The 16965-nt window shown below is 46.1% G+C and overlaps 1 protein-coding gene across 2 annotated transcripts in view; it reads left to right on the top strand.

Annotated features, from left to right (window-relative positions):
- Positions 1–16748, top strand: part of LOC147373375 (uncharacterized) — a 29656-nt gene extending 12908 nt beyond the window's left edge. Inside the window, exons 3-5 of one of the 2 annotated variants that reach the window (XM_086394717.1) lie at positions 11718–11894; positions 15631–15714; positions 16241–16748. In XM_086394717.1, coding sequence (XP_086250843.1) covers positions 11718–11894; positions 15631–15714; positions 16241–16305 — 326 coding nt within the window. In that variant the 3' untranslated portion in view covers positions 16306–16748. The remainder of the gene's footprint in view (positions 1–11717; positions 11895–15630; positions 15715–16240) is intronic. The other variant, XR_015161846.1, reaches the window with a different exon arrangement.
- The last annotated feature ends 217 nt before the right edge of the window (positions 16749–16965 follow it).

The raw sequence follows: 16965 nt of genomic DNA, 5'->3' as shown, positions 1-16965 counted from the left end.
TGGGAGGATTATTCCAACCATTTTTGGGAAGGAGTGGTTTCCAGAATTTGGGCCACTGCCCACTTCTTGGTCTTTTAACAGTGCCTTGGAACTGTCATCTGACAGATGACCATTATATCTATACTGTGGGCAGGAATCCCTTAGAAGAAATGGAGTAGCCATCATAGTCAACAAAAGAGTCCAAAATGCAGTATTCGGATGCAATCTCAAAAACTACAGAATGATCTCTGTTCGTTTCCAAGGCAAACCATTCATTATCACAGTAATCCATGTCTATGCCTGAACAGTAATGCTGAAGAAGCTGAAGCTGAACTGTTCTGTGAAGATCTATAAGACCTTCTAGAACTAACACCCAAAAAAGATGTCCTTTTCATTATAAGGAACTAGAATGCAAAAGTAGGAAGTCAAGAGATACCTGGAGTAACAGGCAAAGTTGGCCTTGGGATACAAAATGAAGCAGGTCAAAGGCTAACAGAGTTTTGCCAAGAGAACACATTGGGCATAGCAGTCTGTTCTTCCAAAACACAAGACTCTACACATGGACTTCACCAGATGGTCAACACCGAAATCAGATTGAGTATATTCTTTGCAGTAAACATGGAGAAGCTCTATACAGTCAGCAAAAACAAGACCAGGAGCTGACTGTGACTCAGATCATGACGTCCTTATTACCAAATTCAGGTTTAAATTGAAGAAAGTAGGGAAAACCACTAGACCATTCAGGTATGACCTAAATCAAATCACTTATGATTATACAGTGGAAGTGACAAATAGATTCAAGGGATTAGATCTGATAGAGTGCCTGAAGAACTATGGGTGGAGATTCATGACACTGCACAGACGGCAGTGATCAAGACCATCCCCAAGAAAAAGGCAAACAGTCAAAATGATTGTCTGAGAAGGCCTTACAAATAGCTGAGAAAAGAGAAACTAAAGGCAAAGGAGAAAAGGAAAGATATACCCGTTTGAATGCAGAGTTCCAAAGAATAGCAAGGAGAGATAAGAAAGCCTTTCTCAGTGATCAGTGCAAAGAAATAGAGTAAAACAATAGAATGGGAAAGACTAGAGATATCTCCAAGAAAGTTAGAGATACCAAAGGAACATTTCATGCAAAGATGGGTAGAATAAAAGACAGAAATGGTATGGACCTAACAGAAGCAGAAGATATTAAGAAGTGGCAAGAATACACAGAACAACTATACAAAAAAGATCTTCATGACCCAGATAATCATGATGGTGTGATCACTCACCTAGAGCCAGACATCCTGGAATGTGAAGTCAAGTGGGCCTTAGGAAGAATCATTACAAACAAAGCTAGTGGAGGTGATAGAATTCCCTTTGACTATTTCAAATCCTAAAAGATGATGCTGTTAAAGTGCTGCACTCAATATGCCAGCAAATTTGGAAAACTCAGCAGTGGCCACAGGACTGGAAAAGGTCAGTTTTCATTCCAATCCCAAAGAAAGGCAATGCCAAAGAATGTTCAAACTACCGTACTCATGTCACACGCTAGCAAAATAATGCTCAAAATTCTCCAAGCCAAGCTTCAACAGTACATGAACCTTCCAGACATTCAAGCTGGATTTAGAAAAGGCAGAGGAACCAGAGGTCATTTTGCCAACATCCGTTGGATCATTGAAAAAGCAAGAATTCCAGAAAAACATCTACTTCTACTTTATGGACTATACCAAAGCCTTTGACTGGGTGGATCACAACAAACTGGAAAATTCTGAAAGAGATGGGAATACCAGACCACCTGACCTGCCTCCTGAGAAATCCGTATGCAGGTCAAGAAGCAACAGTTAGAACTAGACATGGAACAACAGACTGGTTTCAAATCGGGAAAGCGGTACATCAAAGCTGTATATGGTCACCCTGCTTATTTAACTTCTATGCAGAGTACATCATGGAAAATGCCAGGCTGTATGAAGCACAAGCTGGAATCAAGATTGCCAGGAGAAATATCAAAAACCTCAGATATGCAGATGACACCACCCTTATGGCAGAAAGTGAATAACTAAAGAGCCTCTTGATGAAAGTGAAAAAGGAGAGTGAAAAAGCCAGCTTAAAGCTCAAAATTCAGAAAACTAAGATCATGGCGTCTGACCCCATCACTTCCCCACAAACAATGGAAACAGTGTCAGACTTTATTTTTCTGGGCTCCAAAATCACTGCAGATGGTGACTGCAGCCATGAAATTAAAAGATGCTTGCTCCTTGGAAGAAAAGCTATGACTAACCTAGATAGCATATTAAAAAGCAGAGACATTACTTTGCCAACAAAGGTCCATCTAGTCAAAGCTATGGTTTTTCCAGTAGTCATGTATGGATGTGAGAGATGGTCTATAAAGAAAACTGAGAGCTGAAAAATTGATGCTTTTGAATTGTGGTGTTGGAGAAGACCCTTGAGAGTCTCTTGGACTGCAAGGAGATCCAACAAGTCAATCCTAAAGGAAAAAGATCAGATCAGATCAGATCAGTCACTCAGTCGTGTCCGACTCTTTGCGACCCCATGAATCACAGCACACCAGGCCTCCCTGTGCATCACCAACTCCCGGAGTTCACTCAGACTCACGTCCATCGAGTCAGTGATGCCATCCAGCCATCTCATCCTCTGTCGTCCCCTTCTCCTCCTGCCCCCAGTCCCTCCCAGCATCAGGGTCTTTTCCAATGAGTCAACTCTTCGCATGAGGTGGCCAAAGTACTGGAGTTTCAGCTTTAGCATCATTCTTTCCAAAGAAATCCCAGGGGTGATCTCCTTCAGAATGGACCAGTCTGTTGTTCCATGTCCAGTTCTAACTGTTGCTTCCTGACCTGCATACAATTTCTCAAGAGGCAGATCAGGTGGTCTGGTATTCCCATCTCTTTCAGAATTTTCCACAGTTTATTGTGATCCACACAGTCAAAGGCTTTGGCATAGTCAATAAAGCAGAAATAGATGTTTTTCTGGAACTCTCTTTCTTTTTCTATGATCCAGCAGATGTTGGCAATTTGATCTCTGGTTCCTCTGCCTTTTCTAAAACCAGCTTGAACATCAGGAAGTTCACAATTCACATATTGCTAAAGCCTGGCTTGGAGAATTTTGAGCATGACTTTACTAGCATGTGAGATGAGTGCAATTGTGCAGTAGTTTGAGCATTCTTTGGCATTGCCTTTCTTCGGGATTGGAATGAAAACAGACCTTATCCAGTCCTGTGGCCACTGCTGAGTTTTCCAAATTTGCTGGCATATTGAGTGCAGCACTTTCACAGCATCATCTTTCAGGATTTGAAATAGCTCAACTGGAATTCCATCACCTCCACTAGCTTTGTTTGTAGTGATGCTTTCTAAGGCCCACTTGACTTCACATTCCAAGATGTCTGGCTCTAGGTCAGTGATCACACCATTGTGATTATCTGAGTCGTGAAGATCTTTTTTGTACAGTTCTTCTGTGTATTCCTGCCATCTCTTCTTAATATCTTCTGCTTCTGTTAGGTCCATACCATTTCTGTCCTTTATCGAGCTCATCTTTGCATGAAATGTTCCTTTGGTATCTCTGATTTTCTTGACGAGATCCCTAGTCTTTCCCATTCTGTTGTTTTCCTCTATTTCTTTGCATTGATTGCTGAGGAAGGCTTTCTTATCTCTTCTTGCTATTCTTTGGAACTCTGCATTCAGATGTTTATATCTTTCCTTTTCTCCTTTGTTTTTCACTTCTCTTCTTTTCACAACTATTTGTAAGGCCTCCCCAAACAGCCATTTTGCTTTTTTGCATTTCTTTTCCATGGGGATGGTCTTGATCCCTGTCTCCTGTACAATGTCACGAACATCATTCCATAGTTCATCAGGCACTCTATCTATCAGATCTAGGCCCTTAAATCTATTTCTCACTTCCACTGTATAATCATAAGGGATTTGATTTAGGTCATACCTGAATGGTCTAGTGGTTTTCCCTACTTTCTTCAATTTAAGTCTGAATTTGGCAATAAGGAGTTCATGGTCTGAGCCACAGTCAGCTCCTGGTCTTGTTTTTTGCTGACTGTATAGAGCTTCTCCATCTTTGGCTGCAAAGAATATAATCAATCTGATTTCGGTGTTGACCATCTGGTGATGTCCATGTATAGAGTCTTCTCTTGTGTTGTTGGAAGAGGGTGCTTGTTATGACCAGTGCATTTTCTTGGCAAAACTCTATTAGTCTTTGCCATGCTTCATTCCATATTCCAAGGCCAAATTTGCCTGTTACTCCAGGTGTTTCTTGACTTCCTACTTTTGCAGTCCAGTCCCGTATAATGAAAAGGACATCTTTTTTGGGTGTTAGTTCTAAAAGGTCTTGTAGGTCTTCATAGAACTATTCAACTTCTGCTTCTTCAGCATTACTGGTTGGGGCATAGACTTGGATTACTGTGATATTGAATGGTTTGCCTTGGAAACGAACAGAGATCATTCTGTTGTTTTTGAGATTGCATCCAAGTACTGCATTTCGGACTCTTTTGTTGACCATGATGGCCACTCCATTTCTTCTGAGGGATTCCTATCCGCAGTAATAGATATAATGGTCATCTGAGTTAAATTCACCCATTCCAGTCCATTTCAGTTTGCTGATTCCTAGAATGTCGACATTCACTCTTGCCATCTCCTGTTTGACCACTTCCAATTTGCCTTGATTCATGGACCTGACATTCCAGGTTCCTATGCAATATTGCTCTTTACAGCATCGGACCTTGCTTCTATCACCAGTCACATCCACAGCTGGGTATTGTTTTTGCTTTGGCTCCATCCCTTCATTCTTTCTGGAGTTATTTCTCCACTGATCTCCAGTAGCATATTGGGCACCTACTGACCTGGGGAGTTTCTCTTTCAGTATCCTATCATTTTGCCTTTTCATACTGTTCATGGGGTTCTCAAGGCAAGAATACTGAAGTGGTTTGCCATTCCCTTCTCCAGTGGACCACATTCTGTCAAATCTCTCCACCATGACCCGCCTGTCTTGGGTTGCCCCACGGCCATGGCTTAGTTTCATTGAGTTAGACAAGGCTGTGGTCCTAGTGTGATTAGATTGACTAGTTTTCTGTGAGTATGGTTTCAGTGTGTTTGCCCTCTGATGCCTTCTTACAACACCTACCGTCTTACTTGAGTTTCTCTTTCCTTGGGCGTGGGGAATCTCTTCACGGCTGCTCGAGCAAAGCGCAGCCATTGCTCGTTACCTTGCACGAGGGGTATCTCCTCAACGCCGCCCTTCCTGACCTTCAATGTGGGATAGCTCTTCTAGGCCCTCCTGCGCCTACCGTGTCTCCAGGTAACTCCTCTGGCCTCGGGCGTGGGTTGCTCCTCCCGGCCATCATCAGTCCTAAATATTCACTGGAAGGACTGGTGCTGAAGCTGCAACTCCAATACTTTGGCCACCTGATGCAAAGAACGGATTCCTTGGAAAAGACTCTGATGCTGGGAAGGCAAGAGAAGGGGACGACAGAGGATGAGATGGTTGCATGGCATCACCAACTCGATGGACTTGAGTTTGAGCTAGCTCCGGGAGTTGGTAACGGACAGGGATGCCTGGCCTGCTGCAGTCCATGGGGTCGCAAAGAGTCCGACGTGACTGAGCGACTGAAATGAACTGGAGCTGTCATGGCACCTCTGGGTGTGTCATTTCACTTGCTGATTGAGGATCAAGGTCCAGTGTTGTCTGCCATCTTGGTCCCATTTGATTCTAATCGGTTTATGTTGTGTCCTTGGGCTATGTCATTCTTTCAGAAGCTGTGCCCTGCCCCTTTCCCTCCTGTTACACAGGTGCAGAGAGGGGACAGAGGTGCTGGTCTGAGTCTATTCATTTCCCTGGGCCACCATAACAAAGTACCCAGGCTGGGCAGCTTAAATGAAGTCGCTCAGTCGTGTCCAACCCTTTGCGACCCCATGGACTGTAGCCCATCAGGTTCCTCTGTCCATGGGATTTTCCAGGCAAGAGTACTGGAGTGGGTTGCCATTTCCATCTCCAGAGGATCTTCCCGAACCAGGGATCAAACCCAGGTCTCCCGCATTGTAGGCAGACGCTTTACCGTCTGAGCCACCAGGGAAGCCTAGACTATAGGAATTTATCTTCTCACAATTCTGGCGGCTGGAAGTCTGAGATGAAAGTGTGGACAGGGTCATTGCTCCCATGGCCTGTCTCCTCCTCATGTCTTCACATGGCTATCCCTCTGTGTCCATCTTGTCGACATCGTCAGATGTCAAATGGGATAGGAATGTGGTCTCAGATCTCACAGTCCTTAATTTGAATGTCAACTTCACCACGTCTCAGTTTCAGGACCTTGGACAGGTTATTTACCAGCTCCGCCTTTTCTCTTATCTATAAATGGAAATGGGCTTCCCAAATAACCAAGTTGCTTTCCTGATGTGGTTATTCTAACTCCATGACACATTCATAAAGTGCATAAAGTGCAAGGACACTGTAAAAGTGCACTACATCCTCACCTCATCTGAAAAGCCAGGATCTAAGTGTGGGCTGCGCTGATGTTTACATGGTGGGCTATGTATTTATGCTGCTGCTTCAGTCGTGTCCGACTGTGCGACCCCATAGACGGCAGCCCACCAGGCTCCCCCGTCCCTGCAATTCTCCAGGCAAGAACACTGGAGTGGGTTGCCATTTCCTTCTCCAATGCATGAAAGTGAAAAGTGAAGTTGCTCAGTCATGTCCAACTCTTAGACCCCATGGACTGCAGCCCACCAGGCTCCTCCATCCATGGGGTTTTCCAGGCAAGAGTACTGGAGTGGGGTGCCATTGCCTTCTCTGATGTATTTATGAAACAGTCACAAATTTCTACGAAAGTCATGGCAAACGTGTAACTCTTGTGTAGGAGACTAAAGACTAAAGAATGCTTTTTAAAAATTTTAATAATTTTCAGCCATGCCACGAGGCATGCAGGATTCTAATTCCTTGACCAGGGATTAAACCCACACCCCGGCAGTGGAAGCACAGAGTCCTAACTACTGGACGGCCAGGGAAGTCCCTGAAAGGATGCTTTAAATGGTTGAAAGTAGCTTTAACTTGCCAAGAAATCGTCTGGCTATAGTTCCGTAAGAGCTGAGACTTACAAGGACTAATCAGAGGAAACAAAGGGGCGTAGATGGGAATTAGCCGGGGGAAATTGCAGGGAATCATGGGAATTTAAATCCACAGCTAAAAATAGCACTCTCCTCCACTTCCTGTTCAGCTTTTGGTGTCAGTTTCTGATTTTAACAAGATTCTGTCTTAGATAAATCATGTGGATTTCACCCACCCCTCTCTAACTCTCACTGCGGTATAAATAAAGAGATGATCAAGAGTCTGCCAGCAGCAGAAAGGAGAGAAGAGGCCTGAATAATTCCTGTGTGCCCAGAATTTGTCCTTTTTTCCCTCTCCCTTCACCACGTGCTGGTGGCTTTCCTTAGTGTGCACCCGCAGGCCCCAGCCTCTCCACAGTACCCATCCGACAGCCACGGAACACACGACCCCAGGAATCCCAAGACAACAAGAGACTCGCACAGACGCCTTTCAAGTTTGTCCCGGGCAGTGCACACACAGAAGCACTGTGCCTCTGAGCAGGACGGGGGGAGCTCCCACCCAAGTACGCTGAATGGCAGGAAGGGAAGCAGCAGTGGGAGAGGACCTGGTGCCCCAGGGCAGCGATCGAGGAGGGGGACAGGACGCACAGACGTGGAGCATGTGTCCTGGGCCCTCCGCAGACCGCCCTACGGAGAGCAGCTCCAGCCCCGGCAACGTCCACCAGCCAAGAGCAGAGAGCAGGCCCCCACTCCCCCAAAGTCCTGCTTGCGCCGGTCTTTTCCAGCCTTGGCACAGGTGACCGAAAGGAAGCGGCCTGGTTGAGAAAATGTTCTTGTTGCAGAACCAGCTCATAAACTGCTCTCAGAAAGGGCAGTGAGAGCTTTGGAAAATGGATGCTGAACTTTCAACACTTTTTACACTAGCTTTTAAATTGCTTTCTAAAAAATTGCTTAAATTGCTTTCTAAAGAAGAAAGGGTATACAGGAAGCAGTGACCAAAACCATCCCCAAGCAAAAGAAATGCAAGAAGGCAAAGTGGTTGTCAGAGGAGGCCTTACAAGTAACTGAGAAGAGACGTGAAAGACAAAGAAAAGGAAAAGAAAGATATACCCATCTGAATGCAGAGCTCCAGAGAACACCACGGAGACATAATAAAGCCTTCCTAAGTGATCAACGCAGAGATAGAGGGAAACAATGGAATGGGAAAGACTAAAGATACCCTCAAGAAAATTAGAGATACCAAGGGAACATTTCGTGCAAAGACGGGCACAATAAAGGACAGAAATGGTATGGACCTAACAGAAGATATTAAGAAGAGGTGGCAAGAATAAACAGAAGAACTCTACAAAAAAGATCTTCATGACGCAGATAACAATGATGGTGTGGTCACTCACCTAGACCCAGACATCCTTGAGTGTGAAGTCAAGTGGGCCTTAGAAGCATTACTACAAGCAAATCAAGTGGAGGTGATGTAATTCCAGATGAACTGTTTAAAATCGTAAAAGATGATGCCATTAAAGTGCTGCACTCAATATGCCAGCAAATTTGGAAAAGTCAGCAGTGGCCACAGGACTGGAAAAGGTCGGTTTTCATCCCAATCCCAAGGAAATGTAATGCCAAAGAATGATCAAACTACCATACAATTGTGCTCATTTCACATGCTAGCAAGGTGGTGCTCAAAATCCTTCAAGTTAGGCTTCAGCAGTATATGAACAGATAACTTCTTGATTTACAAGCTGGATTTAGAAAAGACAGAGGAAGCAGAGATCAAATTGCCAACATCCATTGGGTCATAGGGCTTCCCTGGTGGCTCAGCTGGTAAAAAATCTGGCCACAATGCAGGAAACCTGGGTTTGATCCCTGGGTTGGGAAGATCCCTTGGAGAAGGGAACGGCTACTGACTGTGGTATTCTGGCCTGGAGAATTCCATGGACTGTATAGTTCATGGGGTTGCAAAGAGTCAGACAGGACTGAGCAACTTTCACTTTCACTTTCATTGGATCATAGAAAAAGCAAGGGAATTCCAAGAAAAAAAACTTCTGCTTCACTGACTATGCTAAATCCCTGTGTGGACCACAGTAAACTGTGGAAAATTCTTAAATAGATGGGAATACCAGACCACCTGTCTCCTGAGAAACCTGTGTGCAGGTCAAGAAGCAATAGTTAGAACCAGACATGGAAAAATGGACTGATTTAATATTGAGAAAGGAGTATGTCAAGGCTGTATATTGTCACCCTGCTTATTTAACTTCTGTGCAGAGTACATCATGCAAAATGCCAGGCTGGATGAAGTACAAGCTGGAATCAAGATTGCCGGGAGAAATATCAGTAACCTCAGATATGTAGATGACACCACCCTTATGGCAGAAGCAAAGAGGAACTAAAGAGCCTCTTGATGAAAGTGAAAGAGGAGATTGAAAAAGCTGGGTTAAAATTCAATATTCAAAAAACTAAGATAATGGCATCTGGTCCCATCACTTCATGGCAAATAGAAGGGGAAAAAGTGGAAACATTGGCAAATTTTTTTCTTGGGTTCCCAAATCATTGCAGATGGTGACTGCAGCCATGAAATTAAAAGATGCTTGCCTCTTAGAAGAAAAGCTATGACCAACCTAGACAGCATATTAAAAAGCAGAGACATCACTTCCTGACAAAGGTCCATATAGTCAAAGCTATGGTTTTTCCATGTACAGATGTGAGAGTTAGACCATAAAGAAAGTTGAATGCTGAAGAATTTATGCTTTCAAATTTTGAAAAAGACTCTTGAAAGTCCCTTGGACTGACAGGAGATCAAACCAGTCAATCCTAAAGGAAATCAACCTTGAGTATTCACTGGAAGGATTGATGCTGAAGCTGAAGTTCCAATAATTTGGCCACCTGATGGGAAGAGCCAATTCACTGGAAAAGTCCCTGATGCTGGAAAAGATTGAGGGCAAGAGGAGAAATGGGCGACAGAGGATGAGATGGTTGGATAGCATCACTGACTCAATGAACATGAATCTGAGCAAACTCCAGGAGATAGTGGACAGGGAAGCTTGGCGTGCTGCAGTCCATGGAGTCACAAAGAGTCAGACACAACTTCATGACCGAACAACAACAAAGAGGAAAAAGAGAAAAGTATGAGGAAGGCATGTTTAAGGAGTCAGGCCTTCTCCTGTTCCTTTTTTGCCTCTGGGCACACCCAAGGGAGTAAAGCTATCTCGGCTGTCTTACAGGTACCCTACTCCACCCTTCTTACCGCTTGGTGGGTCATCCACTCACTAGTCCTTATTGCATGTATTTAACCAGTCATATGTGGATAGACATTCAGGTTGTTCAGAGTTTTGTATTCTTGTGTAAATGATGTTGTGCAAAGATCCTTCTACATATTTATTTGCACACTTGTACAAACCTTGGAGGTGGTCCCCCACATCCCCCATGGGAGTTTCTTCTCCTTTGCTCCCTCCTGGGAGTTTCCAGATGAAGTCAAAGCAGCCCCGGTGCTGTTGGCAAAGGCTACATCACGCCCAGTCCTTGGTGTTCTCTGGAAGGAATGATGCTGAAGTTGAAACTCCAGTACTTTGGCCACCTCATGCCAAGAGTTGACTCATTGGAAAAGACTCTGATGCTGGGAGGGATTGGGGGCAGGAGGAGAAGGGGACGACAGAGGATGAGATGGCTGGATGCATCACCGACTCGATGGATGTGAGTTTGAGTGAACTCCGAGAGTTGGTGATGGACAGGGAGGCCTGGCGTGCTGCAGTTCACGGGGTCGCAAAGTGTCGGACACGACTGAGCGACTGAACTGAACTGAACTGAACTGACGTCACGCCCAGGCCACCTCCCAGGAAAGCGTTCCATGGGGGACCTGGTGGAGACAGAGCCAGAGCTGCCTGGCAAGGGGGTGGGTCACACCTGAGTCTCCACTCGTCACCAGGCCTGGGAGAGGAAACAGTGCCCATAGACGAGTCAGGGAATCCACCAGGAGGATGCAGACCTCACCTGGGCAACCCCAGGGGCTGCAGCCCCAGCCACAGGTCCCCTGAGGACAGCTGCCTACCTGGATCCACAGCCTGCAGTGAGGCTCCCCCCCTGCCGCTGAGGTGTAACCCTGAGAGCCAGGCCCAGGAGTGAGCGCGTGGAGACGGGGAGTGGGCTGGGGTTGGGGGTGGCTCCACTGAGAGCATCGTCTTGTCTCCGTGCTGTGCTTGCCGCGTTCCTTTCAAACCTTTAACTTTCCAGATCAGCTTTGCTGTAGTTTGTTGTTATCCCCGAACCCCTCCAAATCCTCTCAGTCTTAGGTTGGATTTGAGTTACGGAGAATTGCCTTTTTTTTTTACATTGGAGTCTTCCTGTTTAAAGCAAGGAATAGTTTCGTGAGCATCTAAGAGAACTGACATCTTTGTGTTGGCTCTTGGCTCTGGGGTTGCGAGCCATGCCCAGCAGCCAGGACCCTGAGAAGCTTCTCCAAGACTTCTGCTCGCTGAAGTCTGGTCTGCCCAGGGCTCCTCGCGCCCCAGGGGGCAGCGTTTCCACACGGCGAGCCCAGGGTCACTGACAGCAGAAGACGCCTCACCAGGGCCCCTCTGCCAAGTGTTACTAAAGGAGCTGGAAGGGCTCATCTGTGTGGCTTGTAAACCTGGTCAGAAATATCTTGGTCACCTTTAAGGGCTCCTGGGCACTGGCATTGCTAAACATCCTGCTACTGATGTTCTTTTACAGCATCTTTAAACCAAGTTTCAAGTGAGTGTCATAAAAATGCCTCTATCCAGGAAGTCAGCGCCGTAAAGTGTGAAAGCAAGACGGAGAGTGCGCGGGGCCCCCTTACGTGCCTCCAGTCTGTTGCGGGTGCCAGTTCATCAGCAAGCCACCAGGACGTACAAATGCGCGTCAGGAGCGGTATGAAGAGGGCCCGGGGTCGCGGTGGGGCCTGGAGGGCGGTGTGAGGAGCTGCGGCCTGGGAGGACAGAAAAACACTCCCTCGTGAGCGGCGCTCGCTACTCTCCAGAGCCGACCTTACCCGGAGGCTTCTGTGACCGTAAAACATCCAGACGGGACCTCCCTGGTGGTCCAGTGGCTAAGAGTGTGCGCTCCCAATGCAGGGGGCTGGGTTCAATCCCCGGTCAGGGAACTGGACCCCACACACAACTAAAGCTCTCTGGCATGCTGAATGCTGCAACTAAGATCCCGTGTGACCAAACAAATTAATCAAGTAAATAATACGCATTTTTTAAAACTCGAGCCAAACATACACAAACAGCCCGAGCCCCTTGCGTTGCGTGTGTCTCACTGTGCCTTGCGCGCGGAAGTTCTTGACGTGGTGGTGGTTTTGTGCATTTGTCTCTCTGGGCACAGTTCTCTAAGGGCAGCACCCGCGCCTGCAATTCCCCCCTGCAGCGCCTAACACCTTCTCCCAGAGCTTCTCCGCAAAGGCCTGCTGTCGACCGCGACCCGGAAGTCACAGCGGGAACAGGACCACAGAGGTGGCTGTTGTTCAGTCACTCAGTGGTGTCCGACTCTTTGCCACCCCATGGACTGCAGCACGCCAGGCCTCCCCGTCCATCACCAACTCCCAGAGCTTACTCAAACTCATGTCCATGGAGTCGGTGATGCCATCCAACCATCTCATCCTCTGTTGTCCCCTTCTCCTCCTGCCTTCGATCTTTCCCAGCATCACGGTCTTTTCCAGAGGTAGCTGTTTGTCTCCAAGTCAAGAAATCTTCAGGCACTGGCAGTCCAGTAATTAGGACACCCCGCTTCCTGCAGGGGGCGCGGGTTCAATCCCCGGTCGGGCAACCAAGATCTCACATGCCCAGCGGCCGGGTCAAAAAATTACCAAAAAAACAGAAAGCTTCAAACGAAGCTCAATGCAAGAACCAAACACAAGCGTTGCTTTGGAAAACGCTTCATCAACCTGATGTTTGTCTTATGGGAGCGGAGTGTGTTTGGGCTTGAGTGTCAAAAACGTTAGCAGAGGGTGGGGTGCCACTCCCAGACAAAGGCCGGGGCCGCCCTTCGCTCCCCGGCGGTCCGCAGTTGGTCCTCCGGAGGGTGTTCTGAGGAGGCGCCCCGGCACCGCTAGGGGGCAGGCGCGCCAAGCGAAACGCGCTCTGCCGAGTCCGCGCCGGGCGCCGGCGATTGGTCCTCCCTGCCCGTGGGCCTCCGAGCCGTCAATCGCTCGCCTCGCCAGGGTTCCGGGTTTTGAGCCCCCGAGCCGTCACAAATCACAGGACTGGCATGTTTTGCTCCAAAGGTGATGCTGTGTATCCTACTTATCTTTACACTGCATTTTTCCTGAATCATAAGCGGACCCTGGGTCTTAAGGCGATTTCTTTCAGTGAAAGAAACCAACAATGTTGGTTTCACTAAAAGGGAGCGGTTGAGAGTGGAGAGAGCTCTGCGGTCCAGCCCCTGGTTCCGCCTTTACAACTCACAGATTCTCCCAAAGTGAAGAAAGCCTAATAAGCTACAGTCGTTCACTGGAGAAGGAGCCTTAAAATGAGAATCTATCCTAATTTATTAGCACTTCCCAAACTGGACTTATTTTATCGCTAACAATGTTTTACTTTTATGTGGCATTTTGTAGCTCACCAACCACATGCTATCCATTATTTACAATAACCCAACAGGATAAACTAGGATGAGCATCCCTTTTTAACAGAAGAGGAAGCTGAAATATGTTATGGTGAAGTAACTACCCAGTTAGTATAGTAGTTAGCAAGTTAAAATAATTTGCACAGTGAATAAACCACAGAGGCAATACCAGCCTTCAGATCTCAGTTTCAAGTCCAGAACTCGCTTTCCCATTCTCTGCAGCCGTCCCAGGAGAAACAATGAGTCATAGATGCAGAGACAGAGATGGAGTCAAAGTGCAGAAGAGGCAGATGTAGAACTCTCACAGCTGGGGATGTGGGTGGACATGTTAGAGATGTAGTTACGGTTTTGCTATGGATTTCAACATAGATGTGGTGATGGTTGCGGGTGTAGAGGTAGAGACCCAGTTACAGAGACATGGAGATGGAGGTGGGGAAGGAGAGGCAGATGGAGATGGAGGTATAAAATGGTCGTTGAGCGGGCCAGTGCTGAAGGAGACCAGTCCTGGGTGTTCATTGGAAGGACTGATGCTGGAGCTGAAGCTCCAATATTTTGGCCACCTGATGTGAAGAGCTGACTCATTGGAAAAGACCCTAATGCTGGGAAAGATTGAAGGCAGGAGGAGAAGGGGACAACAGAGGATGAGATGGTTGGATGGCATCACCGACTCAATGGACATGAGTTTGAGTAAACTCCAGGAGTTGGTGATGGACAGGGAAGGCTGGTGTGCTGCAGTCCGTGGGGTCACAAAGAGTCACACACAAACTGAGCGACTGAACTGAACTGAGCTGGCCACATTAATAATTCTAACATGCAGCTAGAAACCCCTGGGCCTGGATGCTCTAGTTCCAGGCCATTCCCTTCTGTCCACAGAAGGTCTGGTTTTAGGGAGACAATGCCATGGAAATGATGTCTGCCAGGCTGGAGAGTTCTGGGAGTGCGGTTCTATGTACTGAAAGGGATGATAAAAATCCCCTTTCTCTTGTTCATCAAAATCAGCCTTTAATATATTTAGAAATTTTGGAGCTTCCTGGGACAGTCTAGGATATTAGTTTATACATAATCCTACTTTTTCCTTATATATCTGAGAATAAAAGATGAAACTCAAAGAAAAAAATGAACAGTTAAAAATATGTTATATTTTTTACTAGTATGAAATTAAATTATGTTTTAAGAGTTCCAATACATTTCTAACTGTGGTAGATTTTAAGGTAATTATGTGTCTCTTCGGTAATATATTTGCTATCAACTTATTGCATAAAAGGATTGCTTGTGAACGTAAGATTATTTTTAGATTTATAGCCCTTTCAAGTGAAAAAGAGGTTTTTCAGGAGTACTTCCGATCTCCAGTGTCTGGTGAATTTTCCATTTGCCATCAATAATACCGCTTACAAAAATCCCCCTTCATATAAATCCAGCCTGACATTCCTATAATGCGCAGTGCAAAAGAGTGCTCTTAGGGCAAGAAATAATCTGTGTGAATTATATCAGGCCAGCATGTTGAAAACATTCATCCCGCAATTTATGAATTCAGATGCTCCCAGAACATGTTTTGGTATTCTAACGAGATGTAGGTGTTTTCATTGGCTATCTTGATAAATGTTTATTGTGGGCACAGTGAAAACTGCTGATTTGAAAAAATATTTCTGTAGTCATTTTTTTGGCCTGCCTCTAACGTTTATTACTCACAAGATCAAAACTGTATGGCACTATTACCCAGCCTAGGGCTTCCCAGGTAGCTCAGTGGCAAAGAATCTCTCTGCCAATGCAGAAGATGCAGGAGACATGGGTTCGATCCCTAGGTCGGTACAGTCCCCTGGAGATGGAAGTGGCGAGCCACTCCAGTATTATTGCCTGGAAAATTCTACGGACCGAGGAGCCTGGCAGGCTACGATCCACGGGGTCGCAGAGTCAGACACAACTCAGCGACTGAGCACACACGTTACCCAGTCTAAGGTCGTTTTCATTGTTTTGATTTTTCCAATGTAAAGACACTGTTAAAGGCACCAGTTGAAACTTTGCCATTTGGCTGTCTCTGCAGGTGTATTGGAGGCCTCAGTGTCCCTGGACCACTCCGCTGCTGCCTGGGTTCAGTCTGTGCAGCATGGGTTTGGAAAGAACCTGGGTAAGTTGCAGAGGTCCAGTTAAAGATGCCTTTGTGCATTACGTCATGCTGTGTCACTTACGGCCTTATGTCACCGTTACAGTGTGGCTATCTTGTGTTGTGCGTCGTGTGTTGCTGCGTTATGTTGCTCATGCTATATATCATATCAGACTACTACATTATATTGTTTTAGCCTATAGAGCTATGATTGCAATAGACAAAAATTATAATTTTGTCTGAGTTGAGGATGGAGTAAGTGTTTGGGCTAAATGATACTCTGTCCGCACTGTCTGCATTCCCTGGATAGTTGGTACGCTCTTCACCTTCTGGGTTTTGATTTCTTTAGTTGGCTGTTTTGAAAATTAAAGGCTGAGAACTCAATGCTCACCCAGCCTCCTGCCTTTATATAAGTGTGTGTATGTGTGTGTCTGAGTGTGTTCTTTATGTAAGTGTTTGTGTGTGTGTGTCTGGGTGTGTTCTTGAAGATCTCAGAGGGCTGGGATTCTGTTGGGTTGGCCCGGAAGCTCATTTGGGTTTTCCTATCCAGATGAAGATTTTGGCCAACTCAGTGTGATTGTTCCTGGTGACCAGCCCTCCCGACTGAGCCCCTGAGTCATCAGCCTTCACTCACACAGATGCAGAAGCTGGCAGACGCTCTGACTTCCCCTCTAAGGCTGCCCACTCAGTGCTGCTCACGATGATGGCTGTCTCGCTTAGCTCCTGGCTTGTGTCTTGGGAGTGGAATTTAGTCTGTTATCTGTATTACAATTACAAGGAAAAAAACATGCAAATAGATGTGTAACATAAAGTGAGGGGTTATTTTTGAAAGTCACCCAGCCAGCTTCTACAGTCAGGTCATTGATGAGAAACCATACACTTGTTTGTGAAAGATTGTTCCAGAAGCATTGGAAATCCGAGTAGGAATAAGTCAGATTAATTTTCAAAATTCACAGGGATAAACTTTTCATTATGAAATCGTGAATGTTCTCTTCTATTTAAATTCAGATGTGGTTAGCTCCTTTTAGATATGTTACAATAATAAATAGTAGACTGACGGGGTGGCAGTGAATATCCTTGATCCCTGTAAATAATTAGCTTGGTCGGCCTATAGAGCATAATGTCTAACCTTGTAAAAATCCCAGCCTTCTAACTCTGTCTCATTAGCAAAAGTAAATAAGTCTGTGTTGGGCCCACAGACTAACACAGCAACCCAGTATTGTCCCAGGACCGGCCAGACGAGGGGAGCGCGCTTGCTGGCGGTAGTTATCAACC

The sequence above is a fragment of the Bos grunniens genome, chromosome 4 (assembly GCF_055505025.1).
Source record: "Bos grunniens cultivar Pamir isolate PY7600 chromosome 4, Bosgru_T2T1.0, whole genome shotgun sequence".
Lineage (NCBI taxonomy): Eukaryota > Metazoa > Chordata > Mammalia > Artiodactyla > Bovidae > Bos > Bos grunniens.
This window is presented reverse-complemented; position numbering and strand designations above follow the sequence as displayed.